Source organism: Balaenoptera acutorostrata, chromosome 13, assembly GCF_949987535.1.
Source record: "Balaenoptera acutorostrata chromosome 13, mBalAcu1.1, whole genome shotgun sequence".
Classification (NCBI taxonomy): Eukaryota; Metazoa; Chordata; class Mammalia; order Artiodactyla; family Balaenopteridae; genus Balaenoptera; species Balaenoptera acutorostrata.
In genome coordinates, this window is record NC_080076.1 from 17596455 (window position 1) to 17614137 (window position 17683).

At 43.3% G+C, this 17683-nt stretch overlaps 1 protein-coding gene across 2 annotated transcripts in view; it reads left to right on the forward strand.

Moving 5' to 3' along the window:
* Positions 1-15431: 15431 nt before the first annotated feature.
* Positions 15432-17683, forward strand: part of ATP8B1 (ATPase phospholipid transporting 8B1) — a 110911-nt gene continuing 108659 nt past the window's right edge. Inside the window, exon 1 of one of the 2 annotated variants that reach the window (XM_057526154.1) lies at positions 15432-15642. Coding sequence is in view for 1 of the 2 variants with exons in the window: in XM_007191969.3 (XP_007192031.1) it covers positions 16856-16899 (44 nt within the window). In the remaining variant the exon portion in view is untranslated. Of the gene's footprint in view, positions 15643-16829; positions 16900-17683 lie in introns of those variants that run through there. The other variant, XM_007191969.3, reaches the window with a different exon arrangement.

Consider the following 17683-nt stretch of genomic DNA (forward strand, 5'->3'; position numbering starts at 1 on the left):
ATTAATCTCCCCTCACTACAGTGAGAAACTGTATTTAGCTATGGGCCACAGAGAACTGAGTATCAGTGGCTTAAATACACAAAGTCCAGAGGGAGGCAGTCTGGGTTTGTGGCGTGGCACCGTGATGCCATCGGGGACCCAGGCTTTTCTTATCTTTCTGGTCCATCCTCCTCAACAAATGGCTTCCATCTTCAGCGTCCCCTCAGATCCAAGAAGGTGACCAACTCAGCAGCCATCACGGCCACCTTGCCGATGAGAAGACTAAGAAAGAGGACATGTTTACTTTTACAGCCTTCTTGGAAGTTCCATCTGTGAATGGAAAATGCTGCTGCCATATTAGTAAACAAAGGATGTCGTAGCCATCAAGCCACTACAGCTGCCCAGGATAGTGCACCCTGAGGGGATTAGGTTGGCGAAAAGCAGGATACTGGTCCTAGATAGGTAAGGTGCATATCAAAGGAATGATTTCAATGAGCCCAGACACTTGCATCTTACCATACATAGAAAATTGCTAAATTCATTAACTTGAGATATCTGGTTTTCTTTAATTAATAGTAATCTTTTGAAGTTCCTACTACCTTTGTTGCAAAAACTCCTATATATCCTGGCCCCCCTTACCTCTTCGGAGCAGTCCCTCAGAGCTATCTTAGAGGCTGCCTCCAGGGTTAAGTCCTCAGTTTTGTCCGCCAAATAAAACAGAATTCTCAACTTTTAGGTTGTACATTTTTTTCAGTCGACACATCCAATATTCTGCCTATACCTCACGGTCCAGAACTTAGTCCGATGGCCGCCTATAGCTGGAGGGAGACTGGGACATGTGGTCCTTTCACTGGGCACATTGCTGCCCCAAGTATTGTCAGTACCTCCTCTGTAGGGAGGAAGTAGAGAGTGGATGTCGGGCTGGGCACCTAAAGTCTCCACCACACTAGTCTTTAACCTGAACAGCTGAGTGTGAATGACAGTCCGAGTGAGATAAAGTTCCTCTTGTGCCCAGGGTGACAGGACTCTTGTGTCCTTCAACCTCGGTTGGTCTCTTGCTTCCGGAACACTGGGCAGTGGCCCCTGGGGATTTCAGGGTCTCTGAGAGAACACCTGCTCCAAGAATTCAGGAAGGATCTCGTCTCAAACTTGACTGGAGCCACTGCCTAAAATTTCACCACTGAAGAGTTATGCCATTGAGATAAAACATTAACTTCTATTTAAAATGAATATAGCCTTGAAAGGGTTAACACATGTGGCTACAACCCATCATTTCTCTCTTTCAGCTGACACCAAGCGGGAGAGGATGCATTGAATTGTGGGGAGAAGACAGAGCGGTCCCATCACAGTCACCAAAGTCCTCTCTTGAAGCCGGTGGGCTGTCAGAGGGGGGCCTGAGGTTTTCTGGCACCTAGGGAGGAAGAACAAGCCTGGGAGTGGGAGCTCCTGGGAGATAATATAGGAAGTAGCCCCAGTGGACTTTAGATCAAAGACTTTGAGGTGTTTTGGGGTTTTTTTGAGTTAATTTTTATTGATCCTGTCCTCTGTCATTTGCTGTCCTTCACATTTTATTTTATTTTATTTTGCTGCACCACTTGGCATGCAGGATCTTAGTTCCCCAACCAGGGGTCGAACCCGTGCCCCCTGCAGTGGAAGCGTGGAGTCCTAACCACTGGACCTCCAGGGAATTCCCAAGTCTTTGAGTTTTGAAAGGGACCTTGGTGATCATCAAGTCACATACCCATTTTACAGACGATGAAACCAAGCCTGAGAAGGATCACATGACATGAAGGAAGCACACAGATGGCTAGTAGCAGGCACAGACCTCAGACCCTATCTCCTGATTCCTAGCCCAGGAATGGTACCACCTTACCAGTTGTTTATGTTGTTCCACAGGGGATTAAGGTCCCCTGGAGAAGGGCTGAAGAGGAGAGGGGAAGGGGTGAAGTTCTGCGGAGCTTTACTGGGGTGGAACCAGGTTTCATGGAGCCTGAAGTTTATACAACTGGTGGAAGGGTGAGCTCCTTAAAAAAAACGCAACTACAAAATTAAAAATACAAAATCAGGCAAAAGGCCTTGGAGGGTGCCTGAAGTTTCAGTACCATTAGCTTCTTGGTGAACCTGCCACTGGGGTCCCACCATGGATTCAAGCAGGTCAGTTCCTCCAACCTCTGTTTTACACCGTACGCCTGCTTTAAGGTGTTACAGTTAAAATTAGAAGAAAAAAAAAAAAGTTTGTAAAAAAGTTTGAAAATCACTGCTCTGCACTGGCTGTCATTCAGCATTGCGTAGGACCAGCCACAGTAGCAAACATAGTCACCTGCCAGCATTTCATTGTCAACAATTTTGAGAAATTAAATTATTTTAAGTGAGTCACAGGACATATGCTTGTACAGGACGTACAGGCTGGGACTCAGGGAAGCACAGTAACCTTTGACTCACAAGATGGAATTTGAGTAATTCTTGATCAGGTGCCCCACAATAAGATGTCTAGATTGTTTAGATTTTAATACCTGTGGATTTAAAAATTACTTTCAAATGAAATATACCTTAAAAAGCCAATTTTTTTTTTGTTTTTTGGTGTGTGTTTTAAATAGTGGCATTTATTTCCATTCGTGGATGGGTGAAGGCACATCTGCTAGAATTCTCAGTGCATGAAAATGTGAGGTACATCTTGGAACCATCCTCATACTAAGGAAAGAGGGAGATTAGAGCAACGAGCTTTATGCACCTTCAAATCCTTGATAATCTAGAGGAGAGAGATGTCCTGAGTGGAGTGTGGATTTTTCTGGGTTAGCTCCATCCCTTGTCTGTGGATTGTTCTTGGGTTCTAAAAATGCTGTAAGATATTGGGGTCCACCCATCAGTGCTCTGGACCCTACTGAGAGGGTAACAAGAAAAAGTGGGGAGAGGCATTGCCTCTGTAATGACATTTCTCTCCTTTCTCCCACAGACCCAGGGACAGGTTTCTTTGCTTTGAAGCTCCAGGGGACTGAGGTCGACAGTGCCTGATAGAAGACGGTGGTTCTTGCTGGATGCAGCATATTTAGAGCCAGTGGCTGCAGGAAAGGAGGAACTTGCTCCCAGTACTTAACCAGATCTGTCTGTGAGTTCTCCGGAGCTAGCCTCTGGGGACTGCCTGACGTATTTGAGGAATTTGTGGAACTCTCTGCTAGCAGGTGAGGGTCAGACTGAGAACCATAAGAGAGGTGATTTTTCTGTCATCTCAGATTCAAATTCCACAGTACTATTCATATCCTGTTCCAGAGAGAAACATGAAAGGAAACACTGCGCCCGAAACCACCCCCCCAAAACCCCACAAACACACACACACACAAAACCCCCCCCAACAAAACAAAACCAAAAACCAACCAAACAAATCCCAAAAAACAAACTACACCCCACGCTACCAGCATTTGTCTTGTTCTAACCAGGAGACAGAGCCCCGCCAAAGTGCCTTCCAATAAGCAGGTCCTGGTAACTCCCAATAGATCAGGTATTCTAAAGCTACAGGATCATTACTGAACCAAAACTTGGGTCTGCTGGCCTGGGTGCAGTAAAGCCAATCTATTGACACCAGGTTGTGGTGAAGGAAAGTGCAGCATTTATTGCAGATGCCAAGCAAGGAGTCCAGGGCAGCTAGCACTGCAAAAAACCCCAGCTCCCTGATGGGTTTCAGGAAAGCATTGTTAAAGGCCAGGTGAAAGGAGTTGCAGGGTGTGTGATCAGCTCGTGCACAGTTTTCTGATTGGTTGATGGTGAGGTAACAGGGCGGAATCACAGGGTTTAACATTATCAACCCTTAGGCTCCAGTAGCCCTGAGGCTATGTGTTCATGGTCATTAAGTATTTAACATTTTCCATTTGGTGGAGGTTTTAGCATCTATAGAACAACTCAGGAAATGTACATGAGACAGTGTTATCTAGGTACTTCAGAGAGAAGCTAAAGCAGAGGAAATGGGGGAGGGGTCTGTCCCGGGAGGGCTCCGTAGTGTCCTGCTACGTTACAGGACGAATTGGAGGTATCGTGGTACAAATACATGTTCAACGTACAGCAAAGACATCCTGGCAACTCTTTGTACAGTAAGAAAAAGAAGATGTGTTTTGTATTACTCCCATTTGTAGTATCTTTGAATAAAGGTATGTAATACATTTCAATCTTTGATACCCAATTCTAATTTATAAGAAAAAGAGGGGAAGGATGTGTTAACTAACTTTATTGTGATAAACATTTCACAATATATATGTGTATCAAATCATCACATTGTATACCCAAAACTTACACAATGTTATATGTCAGTTACATCTTAATAAGGTTGGAAAAAAAAAAAGAAAGGGACCAGCTCCAATAGGCATTAAATGAAATTAGAAAGCCCTTCTAGTTAACACAGTGTGGTACTGGTACACACAGAGGCAAACAGTCCAGTGGAATAGACACAGATGCAACTGTCTGATGAGTACATGATAAAAACATCATCTCAAATCACTGAAGCAAATGTGGGCTTTTAAATAAATGAATCTGGGACGTTTTGTTAGCCATTTTGAAAAAATAAAATTAGATTAATACTCTACACCATACACAAGACATAAAATCCAAATGGATAAGGGATCTAAATGTAAAAAAAGAAAGAGAGAGAGAGAGAAAGGGAGAAAAGGAAGAAGAAAGAAAGAAAAGGAAGTTAGAAGCTGATTAGGAAATATGATTTTTTTAAATTGAAGTATAGTTGCTGTATAATAATATGTTATAGGTGTACAATATAGTGATTCACAATTTTTAAAGGTTATATTCCATTTATAGTTATTATAAAATATTGGCTATATTCCGCATGTTGTATCCTTGTAGCTTATTTTATATCTAATAGTTTGTACCTTTTACTCCCCTACCCCTGTATTGCCCCTCCCCGCTTAGGAAGTATGATTTGAAGGATAAAAAAATATGGATTTCTTAATCATCATTTACTATTGTAGAATTTCCACTTTTTACTCATTCATTTGGGATAAAAATTATTGAAGACCATGAAGGCCTACATGTTTGGAGTAAGGGAAGCTCATGAAAGTATTTTAAGTTCTTGACACCTCTTTGTGAATCAGTTTATAAGGTTAGCTTCTCTGGTTGTAAGCACTGGTTTTGGGTTAGTTTTGTATGTGAGTTAAAGGCAAAGAGAACAGATTGGGGCAAGGCAGTGAAGTGGTAAGAGGTTAAGTCTGGGGTTCCAGGGAACATTAAGGATTGCAAAAAGTGAACAGCCTAGAAAAGATAGTTCATTGTCATCAAGGTTACCTTAGGCCAATCACAAATGGACAAAGAAAAAAAAAAGGAAAACAAATCAAATACGTATCTTTTTGTTGTTGTTTTCAAAAGTATGTGTTCTAAAAATGTTATTACTTTTTTTTTTTTTTTAAAGTGATCACATCTTCTTTTGTCTGTCTTTATTCTTCATTCAACAGCAGGTTTTTTGTTTTTTTTGTTTTTTTGACTGCGCTGTGTGGCATGTGGGATCTTAGTTCCCTGACCAGGGACCGAAACTGCATGTCCTGCATTGGAAGCGCACAGTCTTAACCACTGGACCGCCAGGGAGGTCCCTGCTTTTTAATTTGAAAAAAGAATGCATGCTTACACAAAGACACACTCCAATAAAAGTTTATAACCAGAGAAAAACCTTTTAAAAAGCAGAAAGCTGGTCCCATGAAAAGGATTGGAAATCAGAATAACATCAAATATCCGAACAGCAACACTGGGATCTAGAATCTAATGAAACAATGACTTCAAAATTCTAAGAAAAGAATGCTTTCCAAGCTAGAATTCTATACCCAGCAAAACTATGAATAGAATAAACACATTTCCAGACTTGTAAGATACACAGAACTGTAGGTCATCTATCCAGTGGCTACAGCTCCAATCTTCCATCCCTATTACCAGAGACCAGTTCCCACAATAGATGCTGGTAATGCCGTATACTCATTCTCCAGCCTTCCATCAAGCTAGGATCAGCCATATGACCAGTTTCTGGCAAATGAAATTTAGCCAGCTGCTGCAGCTACCTGTAACCTGAAAGGGGAGACCTCACCATCATCGTGGTAAAAGCAGAGCAAAAATATGAAAAGTGCCTGGGTCCTGATGACATCGCTGAGCCATTAACCAAACTATGAACTCTTTACCTCCAGAGAGTTAGAAGTGAGATGAGGATGATGATAAACCCATTTATTTTCCAGAATACTATTATTCACAGTTAAAGCCATCCTAACCAACATGATAAGCCTCAAGCTATTTATCTCTCATGTTCTCTTTTTCAGATGTGCTCCACCAGAATTCCCAAGTAAAGCAAAAAAGAAAATGTGGAGGAGAAAGGTAAAATGAATTCTCAGGATGATAATGAAGGGAAAGTCCTACATGACGGTAACCCATTCATACTGGAACAAGGACAGAAGGCTACAGCAGGGAATATCTCAAGGGGATTCTAGTGTCATAGGGAATGTCTAACTGCATAGTATTCCTTTTATAGATTATACTATATTTTATTTAACCAGTACACTATTGATGGACATTTGTTTTTTTGTTTGTTTCCTATATTACAAATAATTTTCAAAATTAACATCCTTTTTAAAAATTTTAAAAAATTTTTTATTCAATTTATTTAAACTTAAAAAAAGATTTTAGTTTAAATTGAATAAATCCCACCCCCCACCACCAATCTGTTCCCTGTATCTATGAGCTTATTTTTTCTTTTTGTTTTTGGTTCCACATATAAGAGAAGTCATTTGGGGAATTCCCTGGTGGTCCAGTGGTTAGGACTTGGAGCTTTCACTAGTGATGCCTGGGTTCGATCCCTGGTCGGGAAACTAAGATCCTGCAAGCCGCACGGCATGGCCAAAAAAATAAAAAAAAAAAAGAGAGAGAGAGAGAAATCATTTGGTATTTGTCTTTCTCTGTCTGACTTATTTCACTTAGCATAATGCCCTTAAGGTCTATCCATGTTGTCTTGAAAATGGCAAGATTTCATTTTTTATGGTTGAATTATATACATATGTGTGTATACATATACATGTATACTATATATTATATACATATATACATATATTACATATTACATATATGTATATTATATACACATATAACATATATATTACATATATACATATATTACATATACATATAGTACATATCTCACAATTCTTTATCAACTCATCCATCAATGGGCACGAGCTGTTTCCATATCTTGGCTATTGTAAACAATGCTGCAATGAACATGGGGGTGCCTGTATCTTTTCAAATTAGTGTTTCTGTTTTCTTTGGATAAATACTCAGATGTAGAATTGCTGGATCATATGATAGTTCTATTTTTAACTTTTTGAGGAACCTCCATAGTGTTTTCCATGGTGATTGCACCAATGTATATTCCTACCAACAGTGCACAAGGGTTCCCTATTCTCCACACCCCCGCCAAAATTTGTTATTTCTTGTCTTTTTGATAATAGCCATTCTGACAGGTGTGAAGTGATATCTCATTGTGGTTTGTTTTTTGATTTTTTTTTTCCTTTTGGCCACACCGCTAGGGATGTGGGATCTTAGTTCCCTGACCAGGGGTCGAACCTGTGCCCCCTGCAGTGGAAGTGTGGGTTCTTAACCACTGGACCGCCAGGGAATTCCTCATTGTGGTTTTGACTTGCATCTCCCTGATGATTAATGATGTTGAACATCTTTTTATGTACCTGTTGGCCATCTGTATGTCTTCTTTAGAAAAATGTCTATTCAGATCTTCTGCCATTTAAAAAATCAGATTGTTTGTTTATTTTGCTATTGAGTTGTATGAGTTCTTTATGTATTTTGGGTATTAGCCCCTTATCAGATATATGACTTGCAATTATTTTTTCCCATTCAGTAAGTTGGCTTTTCATTTTGTTGATGGTTTCCTTTGCTGTGCAGAAGCTTTTTAGTTTGATGTAGTCCCACTTGTTTATTTTTGCTTTTGTTGCTTTTGCCTCTGTTGTCAGAATCAAAAAATTATCACCAAGGCCTATGTTAAGGAGCTTACTGCCTATGTTTTCTTCTAGGAGTTTTATGGTTTCAGGTCTTACGTTCAAGTCTTTAATCCACTTTGAGTTAATTTTTGTGTATGGTGTAAGATAGTGATCCAGTTTCATTCTCTTGCATGTGGCTGTCCAATTTTCCCAATACCATTTATGGAAGAGACTGTCCTTTCCCCATTGTATATTCTTGGCTCCTTTGTGGTATATGGGTGGGTTTATTTCTGGGCTCTCTATTCTGTTCTGTTGGTCTATGTGTCTGCTTTTATGCCAGTGCTACACTGTTTTAATTACTATAGCTTTGATAATATAGTTTGACATCAAGGAGCACACATATTTTTTATTTATACACACATACCCTTTTTTATACTTTGCATTTTCATGTAACAATGTATCTTGGAGATGTTCCTAACAACAGCCCAACCAGATCTCCCTCATTTAAAAAAATGGCTGATAATTATCTCATTGTATGGATGCAACCTCTGTTAATGGACACTGAGGTCACCTCCCATCTTTGCAGTGAAAAACATGCTGCAACGAATATCTACGTACATTTACCTTTGTGTAAATGCTCAAATACATCTCTAGGATAAATTCCTAGACATGAATTCTTAGGGCACAAGGCATGTATGTTTAAAATTTTGATACGTGTTTCTGAAGTTCCTTCCAAAGAAGTTGTATAATTTGCACACCCACCAATTGTATATGAAAGCCCATGTCCTTGTGAACACTGCCAATGCAGTGCAATACCAGACTGTTTTTTGTTTGTTTGTTTGTTTTTGTTTTTGCATTTAATTTGCTTTTCTTTAATTTGGAGGAATAATAACCACTCATGCTGGCTGGCAGTTTAGGAAAATAAAAAAGGAAGTACTCATACAAAGCATAGGCTGCTATAACTTTATGGAAATCTTGAATACCATTCTTTCTATTGTTCCAATAACAGCATCAGACTTACTCATGTCCTATTTCTAATAGAACAAAAACTTTTCTTGTATGGGAGGCACACCATTTCTAGACTGAAGTAAAGAAAGACAAATCACACCCACTAAAAAATAGGAACCAGAGAGAAATAAGATATTTAGAAGCCATTAAAATAGTTGGTGGGTTGTGATTGATCAGATATATCTGGAAGCTAATCTGGTAAATGCATAAATATTCAGTGACAGCAAATGATTAGATAAGTCATCAGCAGGAGAAAATACTATACAACTATTGAGAATATGACTCTGAAGACCGTTCATTCATTCTACAAGAACAAATAGGCACTTGGGGTACTAGAACAATATTCTAGACCAAGAGAGACCAAGTAGAATAAGACCCAGTTTGGGGGTCTCAAAGGGCTCACAGTACAGTGGGGAATGAGACAGATCAATGATTAAAATACAATGGAATAAAGGCTTCTCTAGACGTTAGGTGCAAAATGCTTTGGGTACTACTCTCTGGGGGAGATTGGGGCAAGGCTTTCCCAGAGGAAGTCACTTTGGAATTGGAGATCCGGCAGATGAGGACATTTCAAGCAGAGGGAACAAGTGCTATTCAGAATTTAATGAATGCAAGCAGCTTGGAATGGGGGGAGCTTAGGTCTCCAAGGATGGGGGATGAAGTTGGAAAGGTAAACGTGTTTTCATGTCACAATGGTAAATGATGAAAAGAGAGCATAAGGTAATACATATAAACTTCTCACAATTACATAAAAACATGACTATGTATTCTAACAATGACCCCAAGGTATTTTCAAAAATTGTTGATTACACAACATTGTTAATTAACCATACTCCAATAAAAATTAATTTAAAAATTTTTAAAAATGCTTAAGCCACAAAAAAACATTGATTAAATGTCTAAATTAATTATACGAATTAAATTTAATGTGTCATATTATTAATATATTATACTAAATATTAATAAGTCATATTATCATTACATTCCATGTAGATAACAGGTTATTAAAATCTCTGCCTTGTATTAAAGAAAAAATTGTAGCCTAATCCTATACATTTACAAGCTCATGAATATGGAAGAAAGACAAGTGAATTTTAATAATAGGCCCAGGAATAATACCTCCCCTAACATCTCTTGCACGTGAAGCACAGGTAATAACAAATTAACTGAGACACATTTTGTTACCTGATGCTCAACATTTCTTTCGCAAATCTAATTTAAAATGTTGGTCAGAAAAAAATGTCACTTAGTAGTAAAGGAGGTGGAAAGCATATAAGTCAGAAGGAATTTGGAAAATTTGTGCAGGAACAACAGAATATATCATCTGTATCTGTTGTTTTAAACACCATTTAAAACAGACTATTTGAAGCTTCTAGTGTCACTTATTACAAAGACAGGCTCACGTAAGATGTACCTTCTTATCATGTTTAAAATTCTGGAGCTGGTCTACACTGGCTGTGAAGAATGTGCCTTCCAGCTGAGTTCATCTTGACTGCCAAGCACGGGTTACAACGGCACCTAGTGTGGCATGAATACCTTTCCATTGGCATTAAATGCTTTAGCTTAAATGACCACAGAGCTTAGCAAAGAACTGAATACAGGCAGTATCTCCTCCCTTTCAACGTATCTTTTATCCCTCAGCTCTTAGAGAAAAAAATTCTAGGAAAAGAATATTTAGTAAAATTGAGCTAGTTCTCTTGGCAACCTCCCCAGCCTTCCTACCTACATCATGGAAATGCACAGGAATGTTGCCAAGGGGAAAAAAAATGAAAGAAAGAAACAGAGGAAACGATGAGCTACAAAAGCTGAAAAGCATTGTCACCCTCTTTTAGAAATGACTGTTTAATAATTTCCCCCAGCAGCTTGCAAGGTAAAGGTGTTGGTTATTGATTGGGAGTGGCTTCTAAACAAAACCAGACCGCTTATTCAATCCCATCTTGGAACGCTGAGCAAGTATGGCTGAGGCTCGTGGGATCAGGGCTGCCGCCTGGACAACGAAGCCATCACTCCAATGACTCGAGAAAGGCACGTTTCAAAATCAATCCCTGTTGCATGCATGAGACACTTTCAGTCATTGCCCTGATGAGGCACCCTGAAATACGGCACAGTTCTTTCAGAGATGTCAAGGGTCAGGGCTTCCAGGTGAATGACTTCCTTTATCAGCAACATCAGCTGACGTGCACTGAGAGTCTCATTCCCAAAAACCAGGAAGATGCAAAAGACTTACATGTGGGAAACGCAACAGGACAAGGTTTGACCATGCCCGTTTCTGGTGGGTCCCAGGTAAGATGAGTTTTCAAAGAATTTCTCTCACCTAGGATGAAACTCCTTTACCTTCCTGCAAGGTTTCTTCAAATATAAGTTTTCATGAAGCCTACCCTGACCATATTATTTAAAACTGCACCTCATTTTCCCACTTCTAGTCTCTTAACCCTGCTCTTTTTTCCCCTAGGTGATGTCCTTTCTTTTTTTTTTTTTAATTGAAGTATAGTTGATTTACAATTTATATTAGTTTCAGGTGTACATAGTGATTCAAAATTTTTATAGATTAAACTTCATTTAAAGTTATTATAAAATGTTGGCTATATCCCTTGTGCTGTACCATATATCCTTATAGCTTATTTTATATGTACTAGTTTGTACCTCTTAATCACCTTCTCTTATATTGCCCTTCCCCCCTTCCTTCTCCACTAGTTTGTTTTCTATATCTGTGAGTCGGTTTCTATTTGTTGTATTAATTCCTTTGTTTTATTTTTTGGATTCCACATATAAGTGATAACATACAATATTTGTCTTTGTCTGACTTATTTAATTTAGCATAATACCCTCTAGGTCCATCCAAGTTGTTGCAAATGGTAGGATTTCACTCTTTTTTATGGCTGAGTAGTATTCCACTGTGTGTGTGCGCATATATATATATATATTTATTTATTTATATGTATACCATTTCTCCTTTAGTCATCTGTTGATGGACACTTAGGTTGCTTCCATACCTTGGCTATTATAAATAATGCTGCTATGAACATTGGGGTGCATGTATCTTTTTAAATTAGTTTTTTTTTTTTTCAGGTAAATACCCAGGACTGGAGTTGCTGGGTCATATGGTAGTTCTATTTTTAGTTTTTTGAGGAACCTCCATACTGTTTTCCATAGGAGCTACACCCATTTACATTTCCACGAACAGTGTACAAGTGTCCCTTTTCTTCACATCCTTGCCAACATTTGTTATCTGTGGTCTTTTGATGACAGCCCATCTGACAGGTGTGAGGTGATATCTCATTGCGGTTTTAATTTGCATTTCCCTGATGATTAGTGATGTTGAGTATCTTTTCTTGTGTCAGTTAGCCATCTGTATGTCTTCTTTGGAAAAATGTTTATTCAGGTCTTCTGCCCATTTTTTAATCACGTGGTTTGTTTTTTTGATCTTGAGTTGTATGAGCTCTTTATATATTTTGCATATTAACCCCTTTTTGGTCATATCATTTGCAAACATTTTCTCCCATTCAGTGGGTTGCCTTTTCATTTTGTCGATGGTTTCCTTTTTTTTTTTTTTTTTTTTTTTTAAATTTTTTTTTTTTTTTTTTTTTTTTTTTTTTTAATGAGGATCTTGAATCAGATGCGTATGTTTGATTGATTGATTGATTGATTGATTTTGGCTGTGTTGGGTCTTCGTTTCTGTGCGAGGGCTTTCTCCAGTTGTGGCAAGCGGGGGCCACTCTTCATCGCGATGCGCGGGCCTCTCTCGTTGCGGAGCACAGGCTCCAGACGCGCAGGCTCAGCAGTTGTGGCTCACGGGCCCAGCCGCTCTGCGGCATGTGGGATCTTCCCAGGCCAGGGCTCGAACCCGTGTCCCCTGCATTAGCAGGCAGATTCCCAACCACTGCGCCACCAGGGAAGCCCGATGGTTTCCTTTTGCTGTGCAAAACCTTTTACATTTAATTAGGTCCCATTTGTTTATTTTTCCTTTTGTTTCCTTTGTCTTGGTAGACAGATCAAAAAAATATTGCCACAATTTATGTCAAAGAGTGTTCTATGTTTTCTTCAAGTTTTATGGTGTCTGGTTTTGCTCTTTTTTATTATTTAATTTTTTAGTGTGCAAATCTCAAGTGCACAGATTGATTAACTTTTATGTGTGTATACACTAGTATAACCACCACCCAGTTCGAGATACAGAACTTTTACAGCGCCCTAGAAGGCTTCCTCAGTGGCGCCCTCCCAGCCAGTTCTGTTCTATTTTTTCAAAGCATTTGTTGCCTTTTAAGATACAATTTGCCTGATTGGTTCACTGATGTATCCAAGTCACTAGAACAGTGCCTAGCACATAGCAGGCACTCAACAAACATTCGTTAAATGAATAAATCTTTCAAACAACAACCATCATGTCTCACTGTCCACACCTCCCCATCCCCATCTACCCCCTCCCCCTCCCCCTCATGGTCTGTAAGAGAAGCAACCTAGCTTGTAATCTTCAGTGTCTACACAGGGATGTTAAATGCAGCCGTGGGAATGGTATTTATCAGATCTGGGCATGGGCGTGGATTGGATGTGTTTTAGTATAGTTTCTCTTCTATGCAATGTTTTCTTGGACAGATTGAGCTCTTGCTGGGATGTCTGCAAGGAGGAAGGGATCCCTCCTTTAGTCTGGAGTCATCTCTTGATTCCTAGGTTTACTGGCATTTGCCCTTCTCAGCAGCCTCTCTCCCCTCCAACTCTCTTGTTCCTACTAATACTGTCACCCAGTCTGGAGAACTTGGCTCATCTTCCATGCTTCCATCTGCCGGTCAGCTGCAGGTTCTGGCCACTCTGTGCCCTGGCCATTTCTCCTCCGTGGTGTCCCTGGAAGCTCCTCCTCCTTTTCACTTCCACCGGCAACTCCTTCAGGCCCACCTTATGCTACTGTACCAAGTGGTATCCCAATCTTCAGTCTTATCCTTTTTCCAAACTCTCCCCTTTACTTTCCCTAAAACACAACCTGATCATGTCCCTGCTGTGGTCATGAACTTTGAATCGTTTGCAGGTGCTGCCAAAAGCAAGCCCCCAACGCTGTAGCCTGCCTTCAATTGGGACCTGTTTCCAGGCCCCAGTTCCCTCACTAGTCTTGTTTACCGATGCATTGCCAGCCATCTGGTCTATCCCATTGTCACTAAACAGGCCCTGTGTTTTCTGGCTTCTGGACATTTGCTCTGTTGTTGGGCTCAGAAAATAAGCACTGGAAGGAACTATTTGAGATCATCTGGTCCAGACTCATTTTATGGATGAGGAAACTGAGGCCCAGAGAGATTAAATGACTGACCAGCACCACCTATTCAAAGACCAAGGGTATCTAATGAAAAAGAAACCCAAGGCAGTCTAGTGTTTAACAATATCGGTTGAATCTTTCATATACTGAAGATCAAATTGGTGGACCACTCTTTGAATATCCTCCTCATGCAACCCGGATCCCCGAAAGTGTGGATCTTTGAGTTCCACCTCAAGCATGGCCTCTTCAATGAAGTCTTCCTTAAGCCCCAGTTTGGAGTCTGAACTCTTGGCCTCTCTGATCTGCAGATAACTTGCTATTTGTCTCAGTCCTATCTCCCCTACTACATTTTCAGCAAACTCTTTGATTCATCTTTGACTTTCCTCCATTCTTATCGCAGAGACTTTTCCATAGCAAGTGAGCAGTAAAATTCTGCGGAACAGCGTTTCTGGTGCAAGGGAGGGTGCTTCAAAGCGCCCAGACACCAGCTAGCAACCAGCCACTTGAATCCAAAAGTTCCAATTACACCGCACCACTCGCACGCCGCGCCCTGGCTCCTTTTGACTCCAAACCCGTAAAGGTGAGCGCGTTTGGTTTCAGCCGAAAGCCTGCTTGCTGCAATTACAGGATAAGTTTCTCGAAGTCTTTTGGCGCTGTCTCTTCCCCCACCCTCCGCGCGGCGAACCGCGACGCGCATTCGGTGACCGGTCCCCGAACGTGACTTGGCATCGAGAGGGTACAGCTCCCCTTACCGAGGGAGCTCAGGTCCCGGGCGAGCCGCGGCCTCGCCAGCTTTCCGGGCTGGCGCGGTCACCGACCTCAAGTGGCGGTCAGGCTGGCCGAGGGTGGCGGCGAAGTGACGCGGGGCTGGCGGGGCGGGGTGGCAATCGCGTCCCCAGGGAGGCGGGAGCGTCCGGGGACCCGAGAGCGGGCCAGGCGAGGCGGGGGACGCGCTCGGGGCACGGCCTGGGTGCCCCCCTGCCGCCGGGGCGCACGAGGGCACGGGGCTCGACCTGGGCCGCGTCTGCCCGTGCCGGGGCTCGCCGTCCAGCTCCTCTCCGCCCAGGGGAGGAACAGAAGGAGGGCCGACGGCCGGGCCCGCCCCCAGCCCCAGCTGCGGCTGCCAGTAGGAGACTAGAGGCACCACCCGGGAGCGGAGAAACCAGTTTGGTCGGTCTCGCGGAGCGGGGGGAAAAGGGCTGCCGCAGAGGAAGGGGGCGCGTACGCGGGGCGGGGGAAGGCGGGGAGCCATTGCAGAGCTGCGAAAGCCGGAGGAGCCGCCGCCAACTGGACACGCTTCCCGGGGCCCCGGGCCAGCCCCGTGCGCCATGAAGCGCTAGCGCTGCGGCCAGCGCTGGGGCCGGGCTGGCGGGCGGCGGCTACGGGCAGGTGCGCAAGCGAGCGCGCGAATAGGCGCGCACCCGGCGGATGCCCCAGCCGGGGCCCAGCGAGCGCCAGGTAAGGAGGGGCGCGGCGCCGGGACCCCTGATCTGCCTCACCCCGCGGGCCCCGCAGGTCCCCTGGCCGCTCGGGGGCGGCGGACTCTGGGGAACAGGGATGCAGTGGCAGCAGCTGTCCGCGCCCTCGGGCTCCTGAGCCCGCAAGGGTGGGATTTGGGTGGCGGTGCCGGGAGCCCTCGCTGCCTCGGGGATGGGGAGACGCAGCTGGTGGGGCAGGCAGCACTGTGGAGAAGGCCATGGGCTTTTCACCTGCGGGAGGAGAGGGAACTTGCGGGACGTGTTTGGGTTCTTCTCTCGTTTGTTACGCTCAGGTCCGGGCTTAAGCTCCGAGGAGCAAGCCTGGCAGGGCCTGTGGGTCCTTGAGGAGCGCCGCTGGTTCCCCTGCAATATCTGTCGCCCCTCTGGAAGTCCCTCTTGACAGGGTTCTGCTGGTAGCCCCTTTGGGAGCCGATGCAAACGCGTCCGAAAAAAGACCTTTGGGCTGAATGTACCGGCAGCACCTTCAGGGAGGGATGGAGGGTGAGGTCGCCTCCACCGCGCCCACTGCGGCACCAGGAACCCTCCAGACATCTTCCGAGGGCCTTAATGCAGGTTGGGAGGTGATGAGGAAGAGGGACACTTTTTTCCCCGGTGATTGTAGGGTCGTATCCGCCAGCTCCCATGGCACTGCCAACAGGCCATCTCCTTCCCTCCCCAGTTTGATGCCCGGCGCTGTCACCTCGCTCTGGGCGTGCGGAGTGGCAGCTTGTTGGGGGAGGGGTGTTGCAGGGAATGGCGAGTGGTTTAACCCCGCCACTTCCCCACTCCTCCCCAAGTGAGGGAAGAGCTTGTAATTGTCCGCCCAGCTTCTCCGAGGGAGTGGAAGCGCCTGGTCCCCGACGGGGGTGGGGAGGGGAGGCTGGGAACGCTGATCAGTAACAGCTGTAGGGGAGGACGAGGGTGCTGAGGGGATGTAGAACGGGGGAGGAGGTTTGATACGCGCAGGGAAGGGGAACCCGAGCTCCATTTCTGCTTAGTGACCCCCTCAACCCCGCCCGAACCCTTCGTCCTGCCCGCGCAGCCCCTGGCGCGCTGGAAGTCCTTGGGTAGCTCCGGACGCCGCCAGTTTCCCCTCCCGGAAACGGCCCGCCCTGTTGGCTTAAGAAAAGTTTCTCTCGCATCTTCCTGGTTGCATTGCCTTCACATCTCTGCCTTCATTGCTCGAGAATGAAATGAGACAACACCGGCGGAGTACTGAAAGACCACCCAGCACGCAGTAGGTTCCAGAGGAAGGTTAACTGCTTTTAAAAACAAAAACTAAAAATGATGTGTGATAAAATCTCCAGTGATGGTAAACACAAGGGTAGATAAAAAGGGAAAACAACACAAAATGTGAAGTAGAAGTTCTAATTTTCATGTCTGGGGAGTACTTTTGTATTGGACCTAAAATGCCGTTCATTAATTCCGGGCCTGTTGTTGAAGCCCTTATTAAAACCTATTATAAATGCATATACTGTGCAAAAGATGATGAACGGTTATTAGCTGATGCTGATTACTTTCTGGGGGAGAAGTCTGCCTGCCTGCAATTATTCCTTTGAATCCTCTTAATGGTATTTATTAGGTAGTGGAGGCTTCCTTGTTCTAATGTTAGGTGAGAAATCTTAACCTTTGTTCCGTTGCCATTTTATGGTGACTGTACATTCATAATTTTTAGGATTTCTTTGCTCTGTTACTGGGGACCAAACAAGACTCAGACAGCTTAATACTAGTGAACGGAAATGCCATCTGCGTGAAAGCGGCCTTGGCCACTTTCAGGTTTTCTTTCTGTTTTTTATTTTAAGGAAAATGCATATCAGTATACACTTATTACTTGTTAGTGATAGAACTAGGAGGGGTTTTTCTGCTTGCTTGTTTTTGTAATTGAACCTTTAAAATAATTTGGTGAAAACGTGCATGTGTAAGTTGTCTGCAGGTGTAAAGCAAGTTGAGGACTGGCTCTGTTTCACCTGGATTTCTCTGCGGTCTTGGCACTAACAGCACTGACCGCATGTAGCTGTGGA